At 49.2% G+C, this 27,551-nt stretch overlaps 1 protein-coding gene across 2 annotated transcripts; it reads left to right on the forward strand.

Annotated features, from left to right (window-relative positions):
• Positions 1-257: 257 nt before the first annotated feature.
• ISL2 (ISL LIM homeobox 2) lies at positions 258-18,094 on the forward strand. 2 transcript variants are annotated; one of them, XM_083398052.1, is made up of 7 exons: positions 258-388; positions 1,196-1,385; positions 2,629-2,900; positions 7,341-7,624; positions 11,884-12,051; positions 17,656-17,768; positions 17,898-18,094. In XM_083398052.1, exons 1-7 carry the CDS (start codon positions 331-333, stop codon positions 17,929-17,931), a joined length of 1,119 nt encoding a protein of 372 aa, XP_083254178.1. In that variant the 5' UTR covers positions 258-330; the 3' UTR covers positions 17,932-18,094. The 2 variants fall into 2 exon arrangements, with proteins under 2 accessions (XP_083254178.1, XP_083254179.1); XM_083398053.1 differs by having other exon boundaries at positions 323-388; positions 1,137-1,385.
• Positions 18,095-27,551: the final 9,457 nt, after the last annotated feature.

A 27,551-nucleotide genomic window follows, 5' to 3' on the forward strand; every position in this document is an offset into this window, starting at 1 on the left:
GGAGGGGAAGCCCCTCTCGCCCCCCCTCCCGTCCCGGCGCCCCCGCCTCCCGCCTCCCATTGTTCACCGCGGGCCAATCCGCGCTCGCCGCCGTCCTCTCGGCCAATGGCCTCCGGGGCCGGGAGCAGCCGGGTGAGGTCAGCGCCCCGCCCCGCGAGGGGGGTGGTCCGCGGCGTGCTGACGTCATGCTGCGCCTGGCCCGAGCGCGCTGCCCTCCCCGCGCGGCGGGGCTGGAAGAGTTAGTTGGGCAGCGGCCGGCGGTGGGGTGGGCAGCCCCTTGGACCCCCGCCCCCTTGCCGAATCCCAGCGCTTCCCCGCCTCGCCTTCTGCATGGTGGACATTCTCTTCCCTTATTCTTTCCTGGGTGCTATGGGGGATCATTCCAAAAGTAAGTGGCTCCAGTTCTTGCTCTCTCTCTGGTCGGGATCTTGTGCGTAAAGATCGGGGTGCATCGGAATGTGGTTTCTTGCGAGGGCTTTGCTTTTGCAAACCCCTTTCGCGGAGGGCGGGGAGATGGCCGAACAGAACAAATATTCTAAAAGGGCTCCATCTATATATCTACGGCTATGTATATAGATATGCATTTATAAGCATAAATTTCCCCCTCTCCTTTACGCCACCGCTTGCCTTTTCGTTCCTGGATTCTTATCAAAACCTGGCAGTTGCAGAATTTGCTGCTGGTTTATTTTTAAACGAGTGTGTTTTTATTCGGGGCTTGTCGCCCAACACTTGAACGATCCTCCAGAAAACTGTAGGGAGAATTAGCAATAACTATAAAGATAGCAATTATGATAATACAACGAAGTCATGGAAAGATTCCCAGATTCTCTTTTCTTCATTTCTTCTGGGCGTATTAAATACGTGGCCGTTTGCTTTTAGTTTCTGCGGTGCAGTCGGAAAACAAAGTTATATACGGAAAAGTCAAAGATGCAAAATTCCCCGAGTTCTTCCGTTCTTCTTTTTATCCCCCTGCTTTGCTGGGGCGTTGATTTATAAAAGAGGTGCCGCCGCAGCGCCCAAACCTCTTGTAGTCACCGGTGCCTGATTTGGGGTTAAATTATACGGATTGATTTGGTTTGGTGTTAGACTGATTGTTTTTTTAAAAAAGAAAACTTGTTTCCCGCCCCCCTTTCCAGAAAGTCCTGATGAGAGGTTCTGTCCGTTCTTAGTGTCCTTTGCTCCTTTCCACCGGCAGAGAAACCCGGGATTGCCATGTGCGTGGGCTGCGGGAGCGAAATCCACGACCAGTACATCCTGAAGGTCTCCCCGGACCTGGAGTGGCACGCGGCGTGCCTGAAATGCGCGGATTGTAGCCAGTATTTGGACGAGACCTGCACTTGTTTTGTGAGAGATGGCAAAACGTACTGTAAAAGGGATTATATCAGGTGATGATTACCTCCTCCCCCTCTCGGAGCGGGACGCCCACCGAGCGGAAGGAAAAACACGCCTAGCAAATCCAGTTCCCCCCGCTTCCCTTTCGTTTTCTTTCCTCGTCTTCGGAGCCTTTTTTGTTACACAACCCCCTTTTATTTATTCGATTAATTGTTTGCAAATGTTTGCTTTATTTTGGCAAATTTCTTCTCCCCCTTCCCTCTCTTCTCTATGTTGTTGAAATCTTGCTTGCGGGGGGGGGGGGGGATTTCAGGCCACAGAGGATGGAGGGATGTCTTTTGGTCTTTGAACTCAGGACGGCCGGAAGTCCAGAGAAAGACTCGCCTGTGGAAGCCTCATTTTTCACAATCCTCTCTTGGTGCTTTCCCACCCGACAGATGCGATAAGAGCGAGACATTTCACATAGAGTTCGGAGGGCGGGAAAGCGGGGGATTTCATAGATTTGTAGAGCTGGAGAGACTCCCAAGGGTCATCTCGTCCAACCCCCCCCCCCCATGTGGCTTAATTTTCTTTTATTGCTCCAGCTTATCCTAAGCGGTGCCGCTTATTTGTTTTTTTCATTTCCGATCTACGCTGTGCCAAGCTTTGCCTGGGTCAGACATGCCGGCCTGACAAATTCCTGGGCACCCCAAAGCCAGCTGGGCAAGAAGGACGGCTAATAGCCAGTGTGCCAATGGGAAGGCGGAACGGACTCTCCGTAACTGAGGCCGAGAGAGGCCGATTCTTCTTATTTGATTATTCTGCAACTTAGGTCTCTGTCTGAAGAGGCTTGAAATCTGAATCGTTATTTATCATAGTATACCATAAGAGCTGCCGAGCTGAAGTTGTCCGTTATTAATTTCGCGGCTTTGGCAGCCTAGGTCCCCGCCTCGAGGAGCTTACACATCTTCAAATGCTTAACGATGGATACCTTTACGGATAGCGTTCGAGTATCCCTAATAGCAGCCTTCCAAGAGGCCGCCAGGGCTGGTCCTTTCCTTCTTACTGCTGCCTGTCGTTAAGTGAGCGGAGGGAAACGCCAGGTTCCGGCCTGGAAGAGGTTGCGGGGGTAACTGCGGTGCAGCCCGCGCCGCTCACCTGGGCCGCCCTGGGACCACAGCATGGGAGGGCCGGAAGGGGCCCCAGGGCCACCCAGTCCCTGCCAGGCCGCGGGGGGGTTGCGAGGGGTGGCGGAGCCCGTGGTGCCCCTTCCCCCCCCCCCCCCCGCTGACGGCTGCCCCCTCCCCCTCCCCGCAGGCTCTTCGGCATCAAGTGCGCCAAGTGCGCGTCGGGCTTCAGCAGCAGCGACCTGGTGATGCGCGCCCGGGACAACGTCTACCACCTGGAGTGCTTCCGTTGCTCGGTGTGCAGCCGGCAGCTCCTGCCGGGAGACGAGTTCTCGCTGCGGGACCACGAGCTGCTCTGCCGCGCCGACCACAGCCTCCTCGTCGACCGGGCCGGGTCGGCCGAGAGTCCCCCGCGCAGCCCCGGACACCTCCAAGGCGCCCGGCAGGGCCTCCAGCTCGCAGGTAGGCGGGCGCCCCAGCAGAGAACCGGGGAACTGGAGAGCTGGAAGGGGTCCCAGGGTCATCTAGTCCAACCCCCTGCAATGTAGAAACCTCAGCTAACGCTCCTTCCTTCCTTCCTTCCTTCCTTCCCTCCCTCCCTCCGCCCTGACTCCTTTCTCACGTTCCCCCTCTGTTCCTTCGTTTCTGATTCTCTCTTTTCTCTGTCCACAACTCCTTCATCTTCTAGCCTCCCCGCCTTCTCCTTTCCCAACCTCCGCAACAGCCGACGGAACTCTTTCTGTCCTAGGAGTCTTTCCAAACAGCAGACCCTTTCTGGATCCACCCATGCACTCTACACACGCGTGTATTGAGGCTCCTCTCAGACGAACAGATGGATTTAGCTTAAGAGACCGAATGCAATCACTTCGGCTGTCATCAACAGGTCAGGGGAGGCGTGAAAGTACCCCAGTAGGCGAACCAAATAGCGAAGATCCTTTGCCTCCAAGCGCTTGCAAAATGGAGTAGGACAGAGAAAATAAAAGGAGGAACAAGGACCCTCCCTCTCCCGTCCCCCCCCCCCGTCTCTTGCCCTTTTCTGCTTGGGAGAGACCGCGCCAGCCAGGGAGGGGGCTCCGAAACATCCCTGGGGGAAATGGAGAGAATCTTGCCACTTATCCAGAGTTAGGAAGGAGTATATGTCCCAAACTTTTGATACTCTCCAGCTCTGGTCTGATGGGAGCCCCCCGCCCCCGCCCCCCCCCCACGCACTTAATCTTGCTTTGTTCAGTTAGCCTCTGTTAAACCTACAGAGAAGACGTGCGGAGGTGATGGTGAACCCACTGACCCCCCCCCCCAAAGTCAATACTTTGAAGAAAGTGGATCCTGCTCACTTCTAGGGAATGTACTGTGAGTGCGACACATTTGAAGCAGTCTCCTTAAAGAACCCGGGAGCTGTAGTTCAGTGCATCCAAGCACTGCAGTTCCCAGATCATTTGCGGGCTGTGTGTGCGTGTCTGCTTTAAATGGTGGGCCCACAGACGTAGGAGTGTTGGGTGAATGGATTCTGTCTGAATCCCGTTCCTCCAGCCTCTCCCAGTGGCAAACCTTGGTCTTAGTCCCCCCCCCCCCCCCCCCGTTACACACGTGAATAACAATAAAGGCAGGGAGGTCCAAAATACAGGGGGAGAGCTTCCAGATTTTGTTGAAGGCGCAGGTTCTCGTCCTGCGTTTGGACCTCGTTGGACAGCCCAGTCTCCACCGCTGAGGGCTTTTTAGGAAAACCAGAGTGGGGGGACCAGATAAAATATACCCCTCCGGGCCTGGGCAGGGGGCTTCCCTTCCCTGCCTCGGAGTGGAGGCAAAGTAACCCTCTCTGTTTCTCTCGCACACCAGCTGGGGGAACGCGTCCCTCGGCCCCTCCGCGGAGAAAAGGGGGCCGCGCAAGAGAGAGCACAGGCAGCCGGCAGCAAAGTTTCTTTTCAAACCTAAACCCCCAAGCAGAGCTGATTCGAGTTGCCAGGCAGGCAAGTCCCGCTGAATGGGGCGGGGGACTTGCTTCTTCAGGAAACAGGATCGCGGTGTAAACACAGAAAGTTGTGTCTCGCACTCAATTAATTTATTAAATTTCAGATAACTCTATTTCTCCACGCGGGGCGGGGGAAATCCCACTCAACAGCGCGGGGATTCCTTCCTTTGTGACTGTTGAATTAGTCCTAATAAAGACACTATTACCCCCACGGTTAGTTTTCGGAATTAATGTATACCATACATACGTACGTACTCTTTTTGAATGTTGGGATTTTAATTGCTTTTCACACGGGCTACTTAAATTTATTGCTTTAATGTAATTTTTGCAAATTGTCCTGGGATCTTAAGTGATTAAGGGGAGGAGGCGGGGTTAGAAACAGAAGAAAATATGTTTGTTTTACCCTTCTCGCCCTCAAAACATTGATGCTGTTCATTTACTCTCGATTTAATCAGAGCCCATGTATCAGGTTTGAAACAAAATTTGGGGAACAGCGTCTAACCAGATTTCCGTTCATCTTTAAAAAAACAAAAACAAAACAAGAACAAGAACAAAAATAGATTTCAAAAGTTAGACACGGGAACTCCTTTTACTATTCTTACAGCCCAAACCTCCCCGGATTTGCTTAGAACTAAAGTCCCCGTCCTCCCCCCGGACAGCGAGGCTGGCTTTGCAACTGAACTGAGCAACACTCTGGTGTTTACGCAGAAGGAAATTTCACTGCTCCATCCTGAGGCTTACTCTCGAGTAAGTGAATTAAACATTTCAGCCTCGAGTTCTCTGACGTTGGGTTCACTTACAAGGGAGCAAGCCAAATTCAATACAGTGAGGCTTACTCCCAAGTAGACATACATGAATAATAAGATTGTGCTGGCAATTCCTTAACACAGGGACAGTTCCTTCCTTCCTTCCTTCCTTCCTTCCTTCCTTCATCTCCAAACCACAGAAACTACCATTGACTTGTTGTAGGTTTTTTTTATTAGTTATTTTTATTATCATAATCATCTGTATATGATGCATTGTACCTGTACCTTCCAAAGACGCGGGTTTAGAATAATATAGCAATCTAATAAACAGATAAATAAATGAACGATTTAGTTTTAAAAGCGTTGCGGTGGGATGACGACGACGACGACGACGACGACTCATTTTCAATCCGTCTCTTAACATTTGCCGCAAAGCGTCTGCCTGTTGCAGCCGGTTCCTCGCCCGGAGGCCGCGGCTCCCAGGGCGGAAAGTGCAGGCAATTCCGTTTGTCTCGGCTTTCCTCTCCCGCCGCCCGGTCGCCCCCCCCCCCGCCCCCGACATCTGTTTTGTGTGACATCTGATGCGTCTCCTTTTAACGCCGGGCTGTCATCTGAGTCATTGCTGAGCTAAATCCCCCCGCCCGACCCCCGCACACGCGCACCTTTTTAAAAGGACGTAAATATTCGAGGCCAACATTAGCTTGGGATTTGTTTAATAAAAAATAGAATAATAGTAATAATTGCAACGATCGGATTTATTGGTCTAAACTCTCTCTTTGGTGTAGCTTGATTTTTGCGCAGTCTGATCGATATTTGTGTGTGTGTGTGTGTGTGTGTGTGTGTGTGCATAGAGACAAACCTTGCGAAATTCAAGCCCAGCCTCTCCTGAGTCCCTCTCCAACCCTCGGCTTGTGCGTTTGAAATGACATCTTTAACATTATTTGGAGAACCTGTGGAGTGTGTGCGGGGGGGGGGGGGGACAAGGCCGAAAGTATTATTATTATTATTATTATTAATAATAATATTGCTACTACTCCTACTACTATATTTTAATTTAAACATGTTTCTTTCAAGTTGGTCCTTTTCTGAGAAGATTCGTGGTTATTTGTTAGACTTGGCTAATAATAATAAAATAAATAATAATAATAATAATAATACAGGAATAGCAACTCCTTGTACAACCAGTTCTTTAATTATTATTTTGATCTTCAGTGGGAAAGCTTTGCCTGATGTGCCGAGGAGGAGACAGGGCTCCGGGCGGGGTCGGGGGTCGGGGGTGCTGGGCGGAGAGGCGCCCTCCGCCGGGAGACGGGAGCCCCCTTCCAGGCCAGCGGCCGCTCCGGGCCGGACCTGCGGGAAGCGAGTGGCAGCGGGGAGACTGTGCAAACGCTGCCCAGTGGTCTCCCTCCCTTGTGGTGCGTTTTCTTTGGGGGGCGGCAATCCCTCCCAGAGACTTAGTTATGGGGTGTGCAATTATTGTACAACTAAATGGCAGTTTAGAAGCTGCGCGTGTTGATATTGTTTTGTGTTGTTTCACGCCGCGTTTGCCTTTCCGGCCCCGAGTTGAGCCTCTTCCTAGACTGCGCCCGGGGGGGGGGGGCTAGTAAAATTCCTCTGCTGTCTCGAGGAGGAGCTGCCAGTCCTGAGGTGCCAGTCACCCCCCCCCCCTCCGAGAAAGGGCTCAGTTTTGCGTTGTTGTTGCTGCTGCTGCTGTTAATTTTTGGTATCAATGTGACCTTCGCAAAGTATAAGGCGGCAGGTCCACTAACTAATGATCTGCGAAGAACTAGGAAAAACAATTGCTTTATTAATTATTTAGTTATTTATAAAAATATTTGTATACCGCTGTATCATATTACAGAAGTATACAAATATTTTACGGTTTACAGGAATAGGAATATAAGACCATACAATAAGACCATTAAAATAAGTTAGAAACAATAGCCAGAAATAGTTTTGAACGTCTTAAAGAGCTCTCTGCGGCGGTGCATACACAATAAAATTGTAACTAAAACACATCTAAAAGCCACAAAGGGTAACCCAGAGGGCCTCTCAGTCTGGGACATGGGGGCGGCTTGAGTTGAACTAGCTGGGCGGGCGTCCCAACCTTTCCCCCGGGGGGGGGCGCAATTTTCCCTCCCCCCTCCTGATCAGCCTCTCTCTCTCTCCCGCCATCTTCCCTCCCCGCAGATTCCGTGCCCGGGCGCCAACCCTCCCTGCGTCCACACGTGCACAAGCAGGCGGAGAAGACGACGCGCGTGAGGACTGTGCTGAACGAGAAGCAGCTGCACACGCTGCGCACCTGCTACGCGGCCAACCCGCGGCCCGACGCGCTCATGAAGGAGCAGCTGGTGGAGATGACCGGCCTGAGCCCGCGGGTGATCCGCGTCTGGTTCCAGAACAAGCGCTGCAAAGACAAGAAGAAATCCATCCTCATGAAGCAGCTCCAGCAGCAGCAGCACAGCGACAAAGCCGTAAGTGCCCCTTCCCTTACTCCGCGCCCCCCCTGAAATAAATGGCCGGGTCTTTTCTAGGGGGTCGCGAGAGACCCAAGTCCCCAAGTCAAGGGGGAGGATTTCCTAGAGAGTTCGGGGACAGGATTTAAACTGGCTTCTGGACAGGCCTGATCCACCAGCACGAACCCACGCTTTGCGTCCGCGGACGGTGTGAATTGGCCCAGTCTGCAGTGAACCCCTAGGGCTTAAGTGGCGCAGGGCTTCCCTTCCTCTCTCCAATCTCTCTCGTTTTTGAAAGGCTTCAGCTCGCCGGCACCTGAAGATGTAGGAAGATAAATGTTGTGTACGTGACAGTTGTAGAAGCTACATCCTTATAATCTGGTCTAATCGGAGCGAAACTCAAACGTGTATTAACAGGTTTCCAATTTCATCCCAGCAGGTGGGGGACCACGGACTGTTTTGTTTTGCGTTTCACATCCCTAGGACCCTTCTCCCCTCCTGCTTAACACCCCTAGACACGCGCGCACACGTGTGCTTGGCAGTGTTTTGGATTACCTTTTATGTAGATGCCAGTGCCTTGGTCAGTAAGACGCCACAAGACTCTTTCTCGTTTTTTGGTACAACAAACTGAACAAGGCCACCTTTCTCGAAGCTGGACTAGGAGAAGGTTTCGTGACACCAGATCTCTTAATAGATCCCTAATACAATGTGTCTCTAGAGCGTCCCTGGAAATGTATTCGGGTGAATTTTTTTTTTTTTTAAATTAATAATCGAAAGTTCTTAAAAAAAACAAGTGTTTTTAGAGCAAAATCTATTGCTAAATTAGTTTAGTTCCGATTAAATAAACTTGGCACCCCATCTTAAAAATAGAACAACAATAATGTTTTTGCTTTTAATATATAATCTATTTTTGAAGGGCGCTTCAAACCCACAAAGGGGCACATTAAGGGATCCGGTGTCACGAACAGTGAAATGCTAGCCGAGAAGAAAGCCCTGTTTCGTTCCTTGGGACTTATTCCCGAGTCCCGGGTAAATCAGGTGCAATCCTAACCCCATTTTGCCTGGGAGTAAGCGCCACTGAATTCGATTACACTTACTTTTGAGTAGACATGGTTGAAATTGTGTTGTTACTGGCTAAAGCAATACCTCTATGAACACTTAATTGGGGTTTACTTCTGAGTAGCCGGGGATAGGCTGGCGCTACTTCAATATAGGAGCCGGAAAAGTCTTTCTGCCCCCACCTCCGCGGCAAACCACTGTAGTCTTCCTTGGAATCTAGGGAACAGTATTATTGCCTCTATTTTACAGGGCTTTTGTAGGACAGAAATATTGTGAAGGCTGCTGCTCAATGCCCAGCTATGTGGGAGCGTGTCCCCACTGAAACGTCCGAGTAAACGGGCACAGACTGGGGCTGCACAGGACTCTATAACGAAAAAGGTTACCTAGTCCAAGAGAGGAGGGCCACCCCAGCTCCACAATTAGGATTCTCAGAAAGGTTCTCTGTGTGTAAACTACATTGAAATGAATAGGAAAGATGCAATAACTCTCAATGTGTGGAATAATTACCCGGTGGATTTTGTCATTCCATCTATACTGTTATGGGAAACCATCTAAATGCATCCATTTATTGTTAAAATGAAGTATAAAAAAACCACAACCACCATTTCCCCGCTTTCCCCTTCTAGAACAATTGTCACTTTTCGGCTGTAGTGAAATTGGCGAGGAGAGGGAGGGAATATATGGCTGCTTTGCCACGTGCCTGCCTGGGAGTAAGGCCCCGGCCCCGCTGCCCTCCAGGGCGCTTCCTTCCTTCCTTCCTTCCTTCCTTCCTTCCTTCCTTCCTTCCTTCCTTCCTTCCTTCCTTCCTTCCTTCCTTCCTTCCTTCCTTCCTTCCTTCCTTCCTTCCTTCCTTCCTTCCTTCCTTCCTTCCTTCCTTCCTTCCTTCCTTCCTTCCTTCCTTCCTTCCTTCCTTCCTTCCTTCCTTCCTTCCTTCCTTCCTTCCTTCCTTCCTTCCTTCCTTCCTTCCTTCCTTCCTTCCTTCCTTCCTTCCTTCCTTCCTTCCTTCCTTCCTTCCTTCCTTCCTTCCTTCCTTCCTTCCTTCCTTCCTAGCAGACGCGCAAAGGGGTCTCCGCGAAAGGGACGAGCTGGAGAGCAGCGAGGCTCGCGCAGGGTCGGGGCGAAAGAGTCCGCAACCTCTTGCTCTTCGCTTTCGTTTTCGCGGGAGACGGTTATCGGCATAGCAGGGAACACTTGGCTCCTGGAATGTTATCACCCATTTTGTTTTTATTATTGATTAATTAATAATTGCCCCGGTGGCATTAAATATTGCATTTTCCCCTGGTGGTTCACCCCCAGCCCCAAAATATTTTTAATTGGCTTCAAAACCACGTTCATGGGCGTTGTAGAAAATGACAGCAGGAAGCTCCAGCCTTGAGGGGAGGCACTTTCTTAGGGATTTTGTCCCGAGAGAGCCCTGTTTTGATTGGGTTTCATGCAAAACTTCCAGGCAAGCTCAAGCAAATTAAAAAGAATGAGAAGATAATGCTAATTTAAACTGCTTCTTGGCTTCCCCCCCTCCAGAGCAATTGTTAGTGCCACCACCCATATAATTCCAATTAAGGCTCTGCAGCAGATATACCAGCAGATAATGTCATCATAAATAAATCCTATTACTTTTAATAGATTAAATTAATATATTAAAATTATGTTTGAAAAATGAATCAAAATTTAGCCCCCACCTCTTTTGTTTGCCTTTTAAACTCTTTAGAAAACTGCTATATGTGATTTAGCCAGTGTGGCCTAGTGGTTAGGATTAGCACTGGGAGAGCAGGGTTCAACTCCCCTGCTTGGTCGTGAATCTCACTGGGTGGACTTGGGGGGTCAATCGCTGCCGCTCAGCCCAGCCTACCTTGCAGGGTTGGTTTGGGGCATTAATGAGGAGGGGCAGAACCATGTGACCACCTTGAGCTTCTTGGAGCAAAAAGCGGGGTAGAAATGCCAGTGAATAAACAAACTTTTTGCTCTTCCCTATAAATAACTGTGAAGCACATTTGATCTGGGTAAGGGGTTTGAGGTGGGGGAGGCGAAAGCCTTGAGAGGAGTGGGGTCAGGAAGGCAGGCAGGAGACGTATCTTGACCATCAGAGGTGGAAGTGTTGCTTAATTTCTCTAGAAACCAAATCATCTAATGTTCATTCCATTACTGCCACAGATCAATGAGAGGGGGGAGAGCACTTGCTCTCCTTGTGGCAGGTGGAAAAACCAACTGCTGCCCTTCTGGAAAAATATGTTATTGCTGGTGAAGCCAGTTTGGTTATTAGAAAGGATTTGGATTGGGGCAGGAGGAGAATAAAGGGAAACTTTCTTTCACTCTCCTCCCTCCTTACTGCCAGATTTTGTAGGCTAATCCAGCATTAATTAATGATTAATTGCTGATTAGCCCCTCCCCCATTTGGGTTCTTCCACTTCTTTCTGTTGTCCATTCTTCCCTGATTTGGAGCACTTTGTAAGAGAATTCTCCTCCCCTAACCCAGGCTTCCTCAACCTCGGCCCTCCAGATGTTTTTGGCCTACAACTCCCATGATCCCTAGCTAGCAGGACCAGTGGTCAGAGATGATGGGAATTGTAGTCTCAAAACATCTGGAGGACCGAGGTACATCCCTTTTGCCGTCATAAGCAGCTGCAAATTGGGGTTTTCCAAAATACACCAGCCTTCCAACTGAGTATCAGTGGGTGGGGTGGGGGGGTTGAGGTGGGGCTCAGTCCAAGGCTTTGCAAAATACTAAGTAATATGAAACAGGAGATTGTCCCTGAACATGTCAAGAATTCTTGCTACTGAGCAGCCATAGTCAGCCCCTTTACACTCAGCATCTGTAGGCATGGCTTATCACAAGGGTGAGCAAAAGGTAGATCGGGATCTACTGACAAGAGGTGACTTGCAATGGATCTGAAAAAGTTTCTGACAACACATATGCAGATACCCTAGCCTTTCCGTGGGTGTTTTTGGGGGTGGGGTGGGAAGAGACCTCCATGAATTGCTTTGTGAGCATCTGAGTCTTAGAAATTGTTTTGCTTCATTGTAAAGTCTTGTGACTATATAATTTTTAAAAAGAACCAGGGGTGATGTGCTATTATTGATCTGTAGCGCATGGCTGGATGTGACATTGGGACATGATGATGCATCCAAGTTCTGTCACTGCTGCCAGATTCTTCCTCTGGGAACAGGTGGGTTGGGCTGAGTCTTTGCTGACTGCTCCTTTCTTTTCACTCCTCCAAAAGAGCCTTCAGGGCCTGACTGGGACTCCACTGGTGGCCGGCAGCCCAATCCGCCATGACAGCGCTGTGCAGGGGAACGCAGTGGAGGTGCAAACCTATCAGCCCCCCTGGAAAGCACTCAGTGACTTCGCCTTGCAGAGCGACTTGGACCAGCCAGCCTTCCAGCAACTGGTAAGGGACCGGGAGAGGTGGGAACACACAGCCAAGAGGACCAGGTCTTCCTTTGAACCAGCTTGGGAGCAGAGTGGGGAAGATGCACCTTCGTGGCCTTTGTGGCTCAAGCCTAAGAAAAACATTGCCACCCACTCCCAGACTGTATGTGAACAGCTGATTCCTCCTTAAACGCTGTGCCCTCTACCACACGTGGGGACAGTCAGATTGCTTTGGGGGCACAGGGAAGGCCATGTGGGGCACACAGCTCTGTACTGCAGCTCCCTGCACGCAGGCCCAGCATCTTCCACCTGCCAGCTGCCTCACTCTGCCTCGTGGCTCCGCTGGCCCTCCTTGTTCCCTTGACACCCAGCTCACCTCCCTGACTGGGACGCATCTCCTAAGCAAGCCTGCTTCAACCCAAATTCTCCTCGGTGTTGACTCAGACTTTTGGGGATCAAAAGGAGGTTGGGAGGACGATGGTTGACAGCCACAACACAAGAACCATCCATGCTCTGTACTGTGGATTAAGCACTCTCGAACAATCACTACACTCTGTGTAGGATGAGGATCACAGTGGACATAGGTGGGAAGATGGAGAGGGCAGGAATTGAGACCCCTTTAGCGCTTTTTCCTACTTTTGTGTGACAGGGAAAGAGCTCTTCAAATTGTGCTTCGTGGTGTGTTAAGTGATCTTGAGTGCAATCTCATCTGTGCTGGTGTGTTTGAAGTATGTGCTGCTTAATATAAATTCAAACTGGCCCTCTGGATGTATATACGTATGTGAACAGGTGCCTAAGTTTGGGTTCCAGCTGCAACATCAGAGGATCCTTTGATGATTTGTTGGAGTACTTGCACCATTAGTTAAAAAGGAGTTAGGATGGAGTTGCATCAAGAACCGCCCCAATGCAGCATCACCAAATGTGATCCTATGTTGGCATCATGAGCAGATGTTTAGGATTGTGGTGTAAGATGCACTTACCTGCACATTTGGGGCAGAGTCTTCAGGCAATGGTAGATGCCTAGACAAAATGGGGAAGGGGCGCAGCCCAGCAGTAGGGCATGCAGAAGGTCCCCGGTTCAATCCCTAGCATCTCCAGGTAGAGCTGGGAGACACCCTACCTGCAACCCTGGGCTGCTGCTGCCAGTCAGTGTAAACAATATTGAACTAGGTGGACCAGTGGTATGAAGAAGCCAGCTTACTGTGCTCACAGAACTGTGTGATAAAGAAGTTGCTGGGATGTATTTGAAAGAAAGGCCTTATGCCCTACCTGAATACAGCAGAATAAGGTCATGTTAATGCTTGAGGAAGAGGGATAATTTTGGAGGGAGAGAGACGTAAATACAAAATGTCAACTCCGTGTTGGACTGAGGCTGCAGTTTTGTCAAATACTTAGCACAGGCACACTGAAAACGTATAGGTGAGTTCACTTCAACTTGCCTCTTGAGCAGGCATAGGCAAACTGGGCCCTCCAGATGTTTTGGGACTACAGTGCCCACCATCCCTGACCACTGGTCCTGTCAGATAGGGATGATGGGAGTTGTGGTCCCAAAACATCTGGAGGGCCCAGTTTGCCTATGCCTGCTGTTGAGCACGCAGCGGCTTAACACCTTGCTAAGCTATGCCTATTGCTGGTGAGCTCAGGGTCCCGGGTTCGGTCCTGGCATTTCCAGGTGGGGGTGGGAAGGATCTTTGCCTGAAGAGCCTCTGCCCGCCAGTGCAGACGGTACTGTGCTGGAGGGACCAGGGTTCTGATTTGGTATATATCAGCTTGCTATGAGTGAATTGGCCTCAGCTCATCAGCTGTGATGTTTTGCTGCAATGCCAAAACTGCATCTCTGGATTCCAGTTTCCATTGTTAGGTGTGCCAGGCTAATGGAAATGAACAGGCTTAAAATAGAGTTGTCCTCCTGCTGGATCACAGCTCAGAACTGCTGATGGGAAGCCCGTGAAACTGTATCGTTAATTACAAGGGAATACTGAGGAATGTGTGCACATCGAAGGGTTTCTCCCCCTCCTAATGCATTCTTTCCTGTATCTTGATTATGCTTTAGAGGATAATCAAAAATGAATCTGGTGTAATATTTAGTTAAGATAATGGAGAATTGAGACGGGTGAGCTGCCTGCATAATTAAATGGTCATTTGCTAGAAACGGAAGTGCCACTAAATGAAATATGGGTCCTATACATCAGTTTATGAAATATGGAGCCCGGCTCTGCCTAGCTGCCACTGGAGCTTTGCCTAGACAGAGAGGAGTGTGCAGGAAGTCTGTCAAATTCCTTACAGAACAGTTTCCTCTTTGCAGGAGAAAGGCTCAAGGGGCTCTGCAACTGGAGACCGTGAGGGAAAGCATTATGTGCCACTTTAACAGTCATGGCTTCTTCCCCAGAAACTGGGAACTGCAGTTTCTTAAGGGTGCAGAGAGTTGATAGAAGCCTCCCCTGTTCCCAAGAGCTACAATTCCAGAGTTCATTGGGAAGAGGGATCAGCCGTTAAACCACTCTGGGAATTGTAGCTCTGTGGGGGAATAGGGATGATGCTGGGACAAAGGTGAAGGCCTCCCCTTCTACCCTCACCCCCCCCTTCTGGTTTCCCAAGAGCCTTATGGAGGGAGAACTTGCTAGAGGAAGGAAGGGAAAGTGTTTTGTGCAGCCCAAGGGCCACATTTCCTTCTGGGTGCCATAAGCCAGTGCCAGGCAATGCCAGAGGGAAATGTGGCTGGCAAAAGGAGTATAAAATTTGCCTTTGCAGGGGGTCCAGTTGCTATACATTCACCCCCCTCTACCCCCCCCCCAGTGGCAGGATCACGCTACAGTCAGGCAAGAGCACTTGACGAGTGTGCAGAGCAGGGCTGGGGTGCAAGGAATGTGGCCTGGGAATGGTCTTGAGGGCCAAATAGAGATGTTTGGGGGGCCACATTGGGCCCCAGGGCAGAGGTTCCCTCCTCTTGTGATACAGTATGGCAAGTTACCTGAATGGGTTGGAGAACACCCCAGACATCTAAATCAGTGTTACTGCTTGATAAATCTAGCCTGTTCAGACTGAATCTATGTTGTTGGAAAAGAGAAGGGTGGGAGGGAAAGGCATTGCGGATAGAGATCCTCCATTGCTCTGCAAGCCTTCCACAAAACCACCTGAACAGAGCTCACAGACTACCAGCAACCCACAGACCAAAGTTTGTGAACTTCTGACCCTAAGTAATAGGTGTGTTTAAGGAACCGTGCTTGAATTAATCAGTTCAAGTGATTTCAAGCAGTGCCCTTTAATTGCACTCATTATTTAGCTCCATTATTCATGGGTTTGGTGAGTGAGTGTGGTCTGGCCACAACTGATGAAGCTCAGATGGTGAGCCCCCTACTTTCTCCCCATAATTTTAGTCCTTTTAGGAAATATATAGTGGCACACCTCACATTTGAATAATGAAGAGTTTGGGATCCTGACAGTTTGGGAGAAGGTTCTGTCACTCACAATATTCCTTTGGGAGTCCTCATGTTCAGTTCCTTTTCATTCCACTGGATTGTGCTCCTGCTTTTCATACCAAGTGCGTGTAGGGATGTGAATAGACATGTATAGATTTATTAGAGATTATCCTTCCTTCCTCACGTTTGTAAGTTCAGCAGAGTGCATCCCTTTATAGCTTAAAAGTGAAGCTTAGATAGGTTAGTTTTAGCCTTTTAGTTTAAGTAACCCAGGATGCCTTAAGGCAGAGTGGGTTCTCCTGGTATTTCCCCCTTAAAACAATAATCATACAAACATTCTTGTAAAAGGTAAAAATAACATTTACTCATTCCACATTTCTGTTGCAGAATGACAGATACAGCAGCTTTGTTCAGACAGGCTTAAAATGGTAATTCAGTTAGATAGACATGCTTAAGTCTAGCTTAAGTCTAGCATGTCTGAGCAATGGAGCTCAGGTATGCAGGTTCTTCTCACCTTTCTGACTTGGTGCTGAGATGAAGAGGTAAGAGTGAAGAGAGGCAAGCCTTGTGAGTAATTATACATGGCTATGCGCCCCCCCCCCCCCGTCAGGGCACAGAGGGAGTGTCTGTCTCAGAGTTCTGCCTAGCAAACGTACAGGAAAACTCTGTCAGCTTCAGCTCTGATCATGTGCCTGTCTAGCAAACATGCTTTGTTGGTTTGACTGCCTTGCAAATATCCCACAGTGAGCTGCAAGAGTGCTTCAGGGAAGTGCGAAGAAGAGACTCTGGCAGGGTCCCAAAGATGGGCAAGCCCTAACTAGGTTTCGGGGACCCTGCCAGAGCGCTATGCCTCCTTCCCAAAGCCTAGTGCCTCCTCACCTGGCCAGCTTTGGGAAGGCAGCATGAGGGCTGGGGGAGCGGCATCAAATGTTGCTGAGTGCTGCCCCAAAACACTTTTTGATATCATTCAAATCCACTATATCTTTAAAGCAGCTTCTCATTCTGCCTTCAGCTGTGTTTCAGTTTGCCCTGGCAACAAGGAAAGGGTTGGCAATATGAACTGATATCTGTTTTCGGGATGAGCTTTTGGGGGTTGATGACCGTAGAATCTGCTTTGCATGCAGAAGGATATTAAAAAGGACGAGGTGGCACACTTTGGGAAAGGCTTTCTCTGCCTGAAACCTTGGAGCGATGTTGTGGGAAGGAGTAAGCAATTCCAGCCCAGAGGGGCAAATGGTCTCACCTGCTAGGAGACAGGCTCCTAGGAGTTAAATTTTAAAAACTAAATAACTGGGGCAAATAAATTCCTGTATCTTTTCATCAATAAATATTCTCTGGGTGGCTTAAAATCATTTTAAAATAAAAATTAAAGTGAAAAAGCAACAGAGAAAGCATAGAGCAGATTACAATCTGATTTAAACCGCCAAACTCCCTGCGTGAATAAAGACATCTTCACCATCACCTGGTGTTACAAAGACCATAGAAAAGGTGTTGGCTGAGCCTCTTTGGGGAGTCTGTGTGGGATGAGTTTTAATGCAATTAAATTGCAGTTTGTCCCTCCAGGCACCTGCATGTGTGGGTTAAACAGAGTTCTAAAAATCCATCCTTGGAAGCAAAATAAAAAGCATCGGAGCTGTAAAATCTTGTTTTGAGCAAGTCCTGCTACAAAGTAAGTTGGCTTCCCCATTCTTACCCCACTTAACAAAATATCAGGCAGCAACTTACTTTATTGGTTCACAGCAATGGAAGCAGTGAAAACTATGCAGGCAAAATACTTACAGTAAGCCCAGCTCCAGCGAGGGGAGGCATGTCTGCATCTGATGGGCGGCAGGGAGAGGAGCTGCTCTGTTCTTCCTCTCCGGGAGAGCAGGGCAAATGGCGCCACACAGAGCCCTCTCGGCTAACTGCGTTTCTGTGGGCCGTGTATCTGCCTCAGCAATCCAGCTCTGTGACATTAGCGCCTTCTCATCCTAACTAGCAAGAATGTGTTTTTGTTAGGTTTGGCAGCTCATCTCCCACAGTTTGTTCTATAGCTCAGGTCAGCCCCCTTTACCCCTGCCCCAGTGGCATGTGTCCCCCCAGAAGGTTGCCTAGAAGGCAGTGCGGCCCCCGGCTGAAAAACGGTTCCCCGCTCACTCCTGCTGCAAGATTGGCATCACTTGACTAATCTCCAACCTTGTCGCCCCCTCTCTCCGCCCCCGCAGGTCTCCTTCTCAGAGTCCGGCTCCTTGGGCAACTCGTCTGGCAGCGACGTGACCTCCTTGTCCTCCCAGCTCCCTGATACCCCCAACAGCATGGTCCCCAGCCCGGTGGAAACGTGAGAAGAGCCTCCTTTTACCACCCCCACCTCCCCACGGACTTCGCATGCTCCTGACCCCTGCATGAGACCTCCTGAGCTCCGAGCAAACTCAACTCTTTAAATTATTATCTTTTATTTAAAACCCAGCTCCCCGATCTTCCCTAAACCGTCATGGCTGTAAGCGGCACCCGCCTCTGGACTGCACCGCCCTCTCCAGCACCCGGGGGGAGCAGAGCAAGACTCCCAAGGGATTCGTGCCCCCACCCTCCGTGAATACCTCTGGATTGTACTAGGATGACTTTCCTGACTCATGTAATGGTAGCTTTAGAGTACGTTGTCTTTTTTTTTTTAAACAAACAAACAAAACACACTTCATTGGGAAGAAGCAAACCTGATCGTCTTGGAATTGCTGGTGCCATTTGCCACGCTATGCCAGGAGCCTGGACAAATCTTGAACTCCCTTATATTTGTTTGCTGGCCCTGGAAGGGGGGATCTGTCTGTCTGTCTGTCTGTCTGTCTCTCTTTGTCTGTCTCTCTCCCCCCCTCCAAGCCTGCATGATTGCTGGAAAACTATCTGCAAGACTTAAAGTATTCCCCCCCCCCCACTTCTCTTGCCAATGTTAAATTATCTTCTGGATGGAGGTGAGATTTGTTAGGCCATTGCAGACCAAAGTAAGTTATTGTTATTATTATTTATTGTTACGGCAGAAGATAAAATGGTTGGGATTGATATTTTGACCTTAATAATAAAAACGAAGAAATACCTGATGAGAAAGTGCTGCAAGTCTGTGTGAATCATTGCCACACAGGATCAGAAGGCTGGGATTAAGGATCATCACTGCCATCAAATATGGAGGCCACATGAACATTCCCTGTGTGTGTTTGTGTGGAATGAAGACATCTTAACACGGAAGGGTTTCCCCAGGTCAGACAGACTGGAACTATATGAAACCTGCTTCTCCTTCAGCCACATGTCAGACTGGAAGCTTGTATGGGAGCTGGAGGCTCCACCACCTTCCTGGCCCTGATCAGGTCCATGCATCTTCCCTCTCCTCCTCACTTCCCTGCGGAAGGTGAGGAGGCTCCAAGATCCAGCCAGGGTCTCACACAGTGGTGTCAGAGGCTCCTGTGACAAGAGAGGAGCAGAGTGAGGGTGCTGGTTGAATTAGTGCAGGGACATGGACCCTCAGGCTCAGGGGCCAGATGTGGCCCACCTAGGCTCTCTATGTAGCCCTCAGGACTTTCCTGCTCCCCAGCCACACTCCCTTCTGAACCTGCTTTGCCCTTCCTTGAACGGTTTTGTCTGGCTGCCTCTTGTTTGGATGAAAAGGGTAATGGAGAGGGGTGTGTGCAGGAATCAACTCACTGTGCAAAGGTAAATTTTGAATTCCTTGCTCCATGCATGTTTGGCTCTGGCCCCATGTGCTGCTGACATGTGGTCCCTAGAAGCTTGCCAGAAGGGAATGTGGCGCTTGGGTTGGAAAAGGGTCCCCAGCCCTGAACTACTCAGCAGTTTTCACAAATTGGTTCATGCTTTGAAGTGCCTCTGAGAAAGCCTAGTGCCAATTTTTGCAATGTGATGTGCTCAGAACCTGCCTGTCTTTTCCAGGGCTGGCATCTGCACAAGCTGGTCTACCCACTCAGGATTTCAGTGGCGCTTTCTGAATAGACGTATATGCACTTCGTGGTGGGAAGCTGCTCTTTGGATGTTTTTCTCTGTCTCTAAGCAGTGAAAGATTCTGGAGTTCTAGGCACTTACCCAGGGTTTGGTTTCCTTGGAATGAAGGTCAGCAGAGGCTGTGGAATTTATTTACACATATATGCAACCTCAGTGTGGGATGGAGGGACTCACTGCATCACCACTCCATGGAGATGTTGCTTCTCCATGAGTTACAGCTTTGGCTCCAGCACATTCAGGTCACCGTGTCTCCAGCTTCCCGCCTGCTTCCAGCCTAGCTCCTACCTGGCAGCGAGGTGAGGGTGGTGGTGGAAGGCACCATCACTTAGTTGCAGCTATTGCAACTTGGCGGCTCCTTTTGGGATGCTGATGAGGACATTTAAGTGTTCGGCTAAGGTCATTGGCCTACAAATAAATTATCTGACTGGTTCCACTTCTATTAGATTCCAGCCCTCACTGGGTGCAGGACCCCAAGAACTGGAAGGGGCTCAAGGCATCATCTCTGCCACAGCACCAGTGCAAGGAAGCCTAAAGTCACCCCTGAAGCACTTAGAGCAGACCACTTGACACATCCGCAGTTCTGTGAGGAAGACTAAGGCTTCCTTATTAACAACCTCACAAAAGCCAGCAATCACAATAGTTCTTTGGAGGAAGTCATGACAGACCAGGCAGCTTAAAATTGTATTCTGTATAGCAAATGGAGAGTTTTTTATTTTAGTTTACAAAAATTTATAGGCCATTTGGTTGTAACAAAATGGGTTTATAATGGTCTTGTAGGAAGACCAGAAGCTGCCAGACATGGAGTCCAACCTTTGGCTCATCTCTCTCCTCCCGGTCTACGGGGCCTGGCAGTGGCTCTCTAAGGCTTCAGCAAGGAGCTTTTCCCAGCCCTACTGAAAGGGTGTCAGTAGAGGCTGTAGGTCTATGGGGCGGATTTATTACATTGCAAATGTCCTGCTTTTCTTTCATGGAGCTCAGGTGGATGTGAACAATCCTGTGGGGAAGGTTAGGCTGAGAGGGAGCTGAAACCACTGAGCCATCAGTGTGATCCTCCAAACATTTAGAAACAAAATATCATTCATCTTTCATACTTGCAAGAAATGCCAAAGTCAAACCAGTCTCAGAGTCGTTTAAACCAATTGCACTTTCCCCCTTCCTATGCCATTAAATATTATTATTATTATTATTATTATTATTATTATTATTATTATTATTTTATTATTTATTAAAAATGAAGATCATGGCCACTGGGCCCATCACCTCCTGGCAAACATAAGGGGAAGAAATGGAGGCAGTGAGAGATTTTACTTTCTTGGGCTCCATGATCACTGCAGATGGTGACAGCAGTCACGAAATTAAAAGAAGCCTGCTCCTTGGGAGAAAGGCGATGGCAAACCTAGACAGCATCTTAAAAAGCAGAGACATCACCTTGCTGACAAAGGTCCGTATAGTAAAAGCTATGGTTTTCCCAGTAGTGATGTATGGAAATGAGAGCAGGACCCTAAAGAAGGCTGATCGCCGAAGAATTGGTGCTTTTGAATTGTGATGCTAGAGGAGACTCCTGAGAGTCCCATGGACTGCAATAAAATCAAATCTATCCATTCTTAAGGAAATCAGCCCTGAGTGCTCACTGGAAGGACAGATCCTGAAGCTGAGGCTCCAATACTTTGGCCACCTCATGAGAAGAGAAGACTCCCTGGAAAAGACCCTGATGTTGGGAAAGATGGAGGGCACAAGGAGAAGGGGACGACAGAGGACGAGATGGTGGGACAGTGTTCTCAAAGCAACTAACATGAGTTTGACCAAACTGCGGGAGGCAGTGGAAGACAGGAGGGCCTGGCGTGCTCTGGTCCAGAGGGTCACGAAGAGTTGGACATGACTAAACCACAACAACTATCTATCATCTATCTATCTATCTATCTATCTATCTATCTATCTATCTATCATCTATTTATTTATTTATTTTATTTATTTATTTTCTAGAAGAATTGCTTGATTTTGGGGGATGGGATACAAAAATGAGGACAGCTGACATGCTGCTTCATTCAAAAGGTATCTGTTTAAATAAAATAGTTTTTTGTTTTTTTTCTTTTTAAAATATAATATCCATTCTCCCTCTCCCTATTCCCCAGGCCAGCCTTATTCAACCTTCTACTCTCTAGACATTTTAGACTACAATACCCATAGAGCCATTGTGGTGTAGCAATTAGTGTGTTGGACTCGGAGCTGGGTGAGACCAGGGTTCGAATTCCCTGCTCAGCAATAAATCTCATCTTGGGGGCCAGTCTCTGCCTCTCAGCCTGACCTGCCTCACAGGATTGTTGTGGGGATTGAATGGGGAAGAGAACTATGCACTGCACCTTGAGCTCCTTGGTGGAAAGGGGGGATTAAATGCAATAAATAAAATATAAAATAAAATAGGCCATAGACAGTACAGCCAATAGCTGTTGCTTGACTTCTCATCCATGGGTGAGAAATTAGTCTCACTAAGCTCAATGGAATTTACTCCCTAGCAAGTATGTTTGGGGTTGCGCTATTCACTTGTGGCAACATGTGCAACTGAGAGCCTTCTGACCACACCTTCAAGTGGGGGGGGGGGACACTGCAGGGGGGGAATGTGTGGCGGTATCTGGACAGCTGCTCCTGATCCATATGCGCTTCAACATTCTCCCTAAGGAGTTAGCAGAGAGGGTGCATAGCAAGGCTGACAATCTTGCACCCCATCCCAAAGTTGATGGACTACAATACCCCATCAGCTCCAGCCATCATGGTCACTTGTCGAGGTGATGGGAGTCGTAGCTCAGCAGCACTGGCCACAGGTCCCCCAGCTTCCCTTAAAGACTGACGTATGATATCTACTGCAACCTAAGTGCTTGTGGGCAGGGTCCACTCCATCAGACACACTAAAATGTTCGCTCTCATTGGCAGATGTGTGTATACAGCAAAAAGTAAAAATTGTACACACTGAGGCCAAAAGCCTATGAAATGCAAGAGGCCCAGTCTGTGACCTTTTCCAGGCAGAGTTCAAATGTATTCCAGATAAGCAGAGCCACTGGCCCACCAAGCCAGTGGACATTTCTACACCCTGGGGGTAATGAATTTCATAAGCTAATAAGCTTAATTGTGCTTAACAGAATTTGCTGAGCAAATTGCTCTAAATTAGTAGCTTAGTTAAACCCAGCCAACCACTCCAGGCCCCCCCTCCCCACCCTAATAAGGTGGAGGAAGAAACACTTTCGGAATCAAGAATGGTCAAAGGCAAAGGGGTGCCTAGGCAGAGGGTTTTGCACTAGACTCTGCCAAGGGATCCTCCTTTGGTGAGAACTGCAATAACCGGGCTATATTCCTCCCCTGCCAGCCCCCAAACTAGGAGCTGTGGAGCAGCATTGCCCCTCTACATGGCAGCAGGCCTGGCAAGGCAATGCTAGGGCCACCAGTGCTGACTTCTGCTCCAGACATCTGCTCCCGCATTGGGCAACAAGGTCTGCAAATCTCTATTTTAATTCTCCCAGAACAGTGGAATGGCAATATTGGGCGATGTTGCTAGGCAAGTGGGAAACCAAGGCTGATTGGAAGACCCAGACAGTGTTATGGGAGAGAAGCATTCTGGTGTTGTGTTGCTGCAGCAGCACTGCGTCCTTTGCCAGCGCCTGGGCTGTGGCGCAAAGGGTGAAGAAAACTCACTGCGTCAGTCCAGCCCTCCCCCAGGTGGGACCAGGGGCATGGAGGGCTCACAGGGCTCTGCTGTGCTGCCTGCCTGCCTGCCCGCTCAGGGGGAAGCCCGGCCAGCCAATGTGGGCCTTGGTGGGCGCACCCCTCCACAGCCGGGAGACCTTTCAGTGAGGGGGCTGAGAGCACAACAATGAGGCTAGGCTAGGCTCTGGGTCCCAGAGATCCTGGCAGCAGATAGGGCAGGAAAGGAGCCCTGCATGGGGGCACCAGGTTCAAGCCCTCTCAAAATCATGCGCCCACGGCTATGCCCCCCCCCCCATGCTATGTCCCTGAGCAGCAGCCAGCCTCAGATGTAGCCCTTCGGAGAAGCAGCAGTTATTTACTACTACTACTATTTTATCACTTTTAATAAAATAAACCAAAGATAAAGGGCATAAAGAAACACTGTTCATCTGTAGGTTGAAAGCAGCATAAGGTTGGACATCATCATTGAACTTGTTGTTCCAAAGCTTTACAAAAACAAAAACCCCATTTCCCCATAAACTTCTTAGGCTGGCTTTATTCTTTTGTAATAATAATAAAGTTAGTTACTATGGACCAAATTTTCTCAGTCCATTCAAATATAGTAAGATATATGCTCCCTCACCCAATATTTAGCTATTATCATCTTAGCAGCAATTATAAGATTAAACACTATTTCTCAGTCTTTTCTGGAATAACATCTTTTAGATAGCCACGCAGAAGACGAGCAGCGGTTCTGCCTCGTGAGCTCCGGCAGCCTGTGCCTCCGAGGTGCTTCTGCGACCTGGTCCTCTGTTTCTGAGGAGGCACCAGGGTGACGTCCTCAGGCCCCACGGACGCACCCTGCATCTGGCTGTGGCCCTGCCTGGGGTCAAGCATGATAGTCCAATGGCGTCTGGTGGACTACAGGTCCCCTCGCTATAAAATATACTTGTGTGTGTGTTGTATTTAATACACCTAATCCTTTAAAAAAATGTTGGCTGCACCATAGTGATTAAGAAGAAAAGAAAAAGTGGCTGCTAAGAGGAGACCAGGACTGTGGCCTTAGCTCTGAGTAAACTTGTATATGATCAGGCTGTGCATCCCATGAGTTTCACCTGCAAAGGCCTGGCCAGGAGAAATCCTCTCTGCACCCCATCTGTCTAGCCCATTTCACAACTCAACTGGTAGGAAACTTGTCTGCTGGATTTTCTCTGCTCTTTAGGAAAAGAAAAGTCTCAGTAGCCACCATCCAACTGATTCAAATTACGCAGCAGCAAACAATTGCCTTTAATTGTTAAAGACAAATCTGCATAATTTTTTTTACATTGTCATTGCTTATTACTAAGAAACAAAACAAATAGCTGTCCAGGGATTGAGTACAAATTGTTCCAGGAGAGGAAGTAATTAATTAAGGAATTTAAGTCTGCAGTGTTGCCAAGCAGGGAGCAAAGATTAAAACGTCCCTCCTGGCGTCTGATTCCCTGGAGTCTACATTTTCCAGTGTTTCATTGCTCTCAAACATGGAATCTATATTACGCCTCTCCCCTCTTCTATTTTCTTTGTCCAGCAACCTGCAAGGATAACTCTGTGTTCAAGTTTAACCCCCTCTGTTCCAAAACTCACACAGACAGCATAACTATTTATTCAAATTCAGTTCCTGAAGGAGTTTTCAAATACGTAAGAGCAGTGCAGACGCACTATTGCACAGTGAAGTATGACACCACATGAAGGACATGATCCTTGGAGAAACCCACTTCTCAGATCTGTACATTTATTTCTCCTCTCCCCTAAAGGTGGGAGATGTTTCAAAGCCTAAGCACAGAATGTGGGCTGGATCTTACCTAGCAAGATTGACACACTCAAATAACTCGAAAAAGTTGGACGGGACTCATTCTTATGGAAGCCAGGCTGGTCCTTCTGCAGCAATACTTGTTCTTCTGTGTGCTTCGTAATTCTATCTCTAATCATGCTTTCCACTAGTATTCCTAGAACAGACATTATCCAGCCTGTAATTTCCTGGAACCTTCCTGGACCCCTTTTTAAAATTGATTTCACACCGGCCACTTTCCAGTTCTTGGGTATGGAGGCTGTTCTTAGGGGCAATATAGAGATATCTGTTAGATGACCAGCCCTTTAAGAACTTTCTGATGGGTGCCATCTACACCTGGTGCTCTGCTTGCTTTCCAGGCCTTCTCACTTTGTCTCTTGTCATGACCACTTGCCCCAGAGGCTCGGGCCATGGGGGGGGGGCAGCCATTGTGGCCCCGCAGAGCTAGACGGACCCGGGACCTCCAGCCTCCCTGATGCTCCACCCTCGCCTGAGAAGGAGCCTCAGCAAAGCGGCAACCAGCCTCTGAGTGTTATTTATAAAAAAGAGTTCTATTCCACCATATCATACAAATTTATCACAATTGTAACAATATGAACCCAGGAAACCAAAAGAAGTTAAGAGCAAGTTAAAAGCGAAAGAATCTGAAAGCCGAGCTCGGGAGAGGGGCGCTTGCCGGCGAGCCAGCCCAGAGCCGGGCGCGGGGCCGGAGCGAGAGGGCGCCGGCTTGCATTAGGGGCTCGGGTTTGCATTAGGCGCGGGCGCGGCGCGCTGGGCTGCGCGTCCCCGGGCGCAGGGCGGCCGCGCTCCGTCTGGCGGCGCTGCTCGAGGCTCCTGTCTAGACGGCGGAGGGGCCGCCCGCTCCTTATCGGCGCCGGCATCACCTGCCAAGCCATCCTGCGGCGGCGGCGGGGGGAGCCGGGCGAGCGGAGAGGCCTCGGCACTCGGCGTCTCCCGGGAAGAAGCGCCCCGGGGCTGCTGCGGGTCTCGCTGCGCCGGGGGATTCCTCGGAAGGAGCAGCGACGTGGCGGAGAAATACAATTCGTCCGTCCGTCCCCTGGCGGCATTTCCAGGACAGGATCCCTCCCTTCCCTGCGCGGAGAACAGGGATAACCCATGGATTTGGGCTGGAAAGGGGACGTCGCGCCCGGCGCTCCGAAGGCGTCTCTCTCCCGCCCTCGGCCACGTCCTCCAGCCCTGAAAGGGCGCACGACCTCCAGACCGAGGCAGAAGGCCACTTCCGAGACGCGCAAGGAGGGAAGCCCCGCTCGGCTTCTTCCCGAGGACCCGACCCTGGCCGTGGCCCGCAAGCCCCGCAGGTCTCCCGCACACGCGGAACTGCCTCCGGGTTTGTCCACTCTCCTCAGTTTCGAGGGAAGCCTCTTGCCAGCAGGACCAGCCTTGGAGCCCCCGGGGAGGGGAGGCAAAACAGGAGAGGTCTCCCCCCTGGATCCCCGCTTTGAATTGGGCATCCTGATCGCTGGCCAAGCTTAACATTTATTATTTTTAATTGTTTTTAATTGTTATCTCTTTTAACCACCTTAACCAAAACAACTCAACACTTTTGCAGTGGTGTAGGTCTATAGGTGAACTTTGCAAAACCAGAGTCTATGTGCTTCAACACTACACCCCCCCCCCCCAATTAAATTCAGAAAAATATTACTGACATCACAAAGAAAAAACTTTGCTGAACTAGATTAAGATACATAGGGGTACAAATTACCAGAAACCTCAACAAGCTATACCTTCAAAACTATACCCCTTTCTGGTGGGAAATCAACAAAGACATGAGGAGATGGAGTAGAACCAAGGTCACTTTCTCAAACTAGCCATGATCAAAATGATAACCCTCCCAAAATTAACCTGCTTATTCCAAACCCTCCCCTCAACCCAACTCCATAAGTGGCAGAAAAAACTACACTCGTTTATCTTCTCATACAAAAAGCCACCTTCCCTCCTCAAAAGAAAAAGGGAATTCCCATTATAGAACTAGACTACAACGACAACCAAGTGCACCAAATAAACTCATACGTCTTAGAAGAATGGAGATAGGTATAATTGGAAACACCCCCACCTCACTGTATCAATTTCTCCAAAAACAAACTAAAGAAAAACTCCATGACACATAACAGGTTCACACAGACCATGCTTGAAGCATGGAAAGAAAAAGTAGGAACATTGACCCCAGCCCTCCCCCTGCTAATCCCCCAGGTTTACCACCCTCGGCTCCACATAGCTTTCAAATGAGGATATGGCAAGCCAAAGGCCTACACCACTTAACAGACTTCTACAAAAATGGCAACCCCATACAAAAACACAGAACGAACTAGGAGACACCCAAATATCCTGGCTGGCCCGTCACCAACTACATGCCTTCTTAAACCACCCAGAAACAAAGGCAGCAGATACTAGGCCATTGACTAACTTTGAAAAACTGCTGTCAGCAGAGTGACACAGCAATATAAAAAACACAGCTCCAAGACACTACAGGCTTCAATACCACAAGCAAAGACCAATGGGAACACAACATTGGGTACGAAATAAACTCGACCCAATGGTTGAAGCTGTGGACTAAACCACCCTTTAAAGCCCTCTCAGCCAACAGGTGGGAACTCACTT

The sequence above is a fragment of the Podarcis tiliguerta genome, assembly GCF_965153285.1.
Source record: "Podarcis tiliguerta genome assembly, chromosome: 9".
NCBI classification, from domain to species: domain Eukaryota; kingdom Metazoa; phylum Chordata; class Lepidosauria; order Squamata; family Lacertidae; genus Podarcis; species Podarcis tiliguerta.

Excerpts from the sequence above, each read along its gene's own strand:
- ISL2 (XM_083398052.1), top strand. The coding sequence starts at position 331 with ATGGTGGACATTCTCTTCCCTTATTCTTTCCTGGGTGCTATGGGGGAT. Across the intron at positions 7,625-11,883 it reads AGCAGCACAGCGACAAAGCC|AGCCTTCAGGGCCTGACTGG; the intron begins GTAAGTGCCCCT and ends CTCCTCCAAAAG. Across the intron at positions 12,052-17,655 it reads AGCCAGCCTTCCAGCAACTG|GTCTCCTTCTCAGAGTCCGG; the intron begins GTAAGGGACCGG and ends CCGCCCCCGCAG.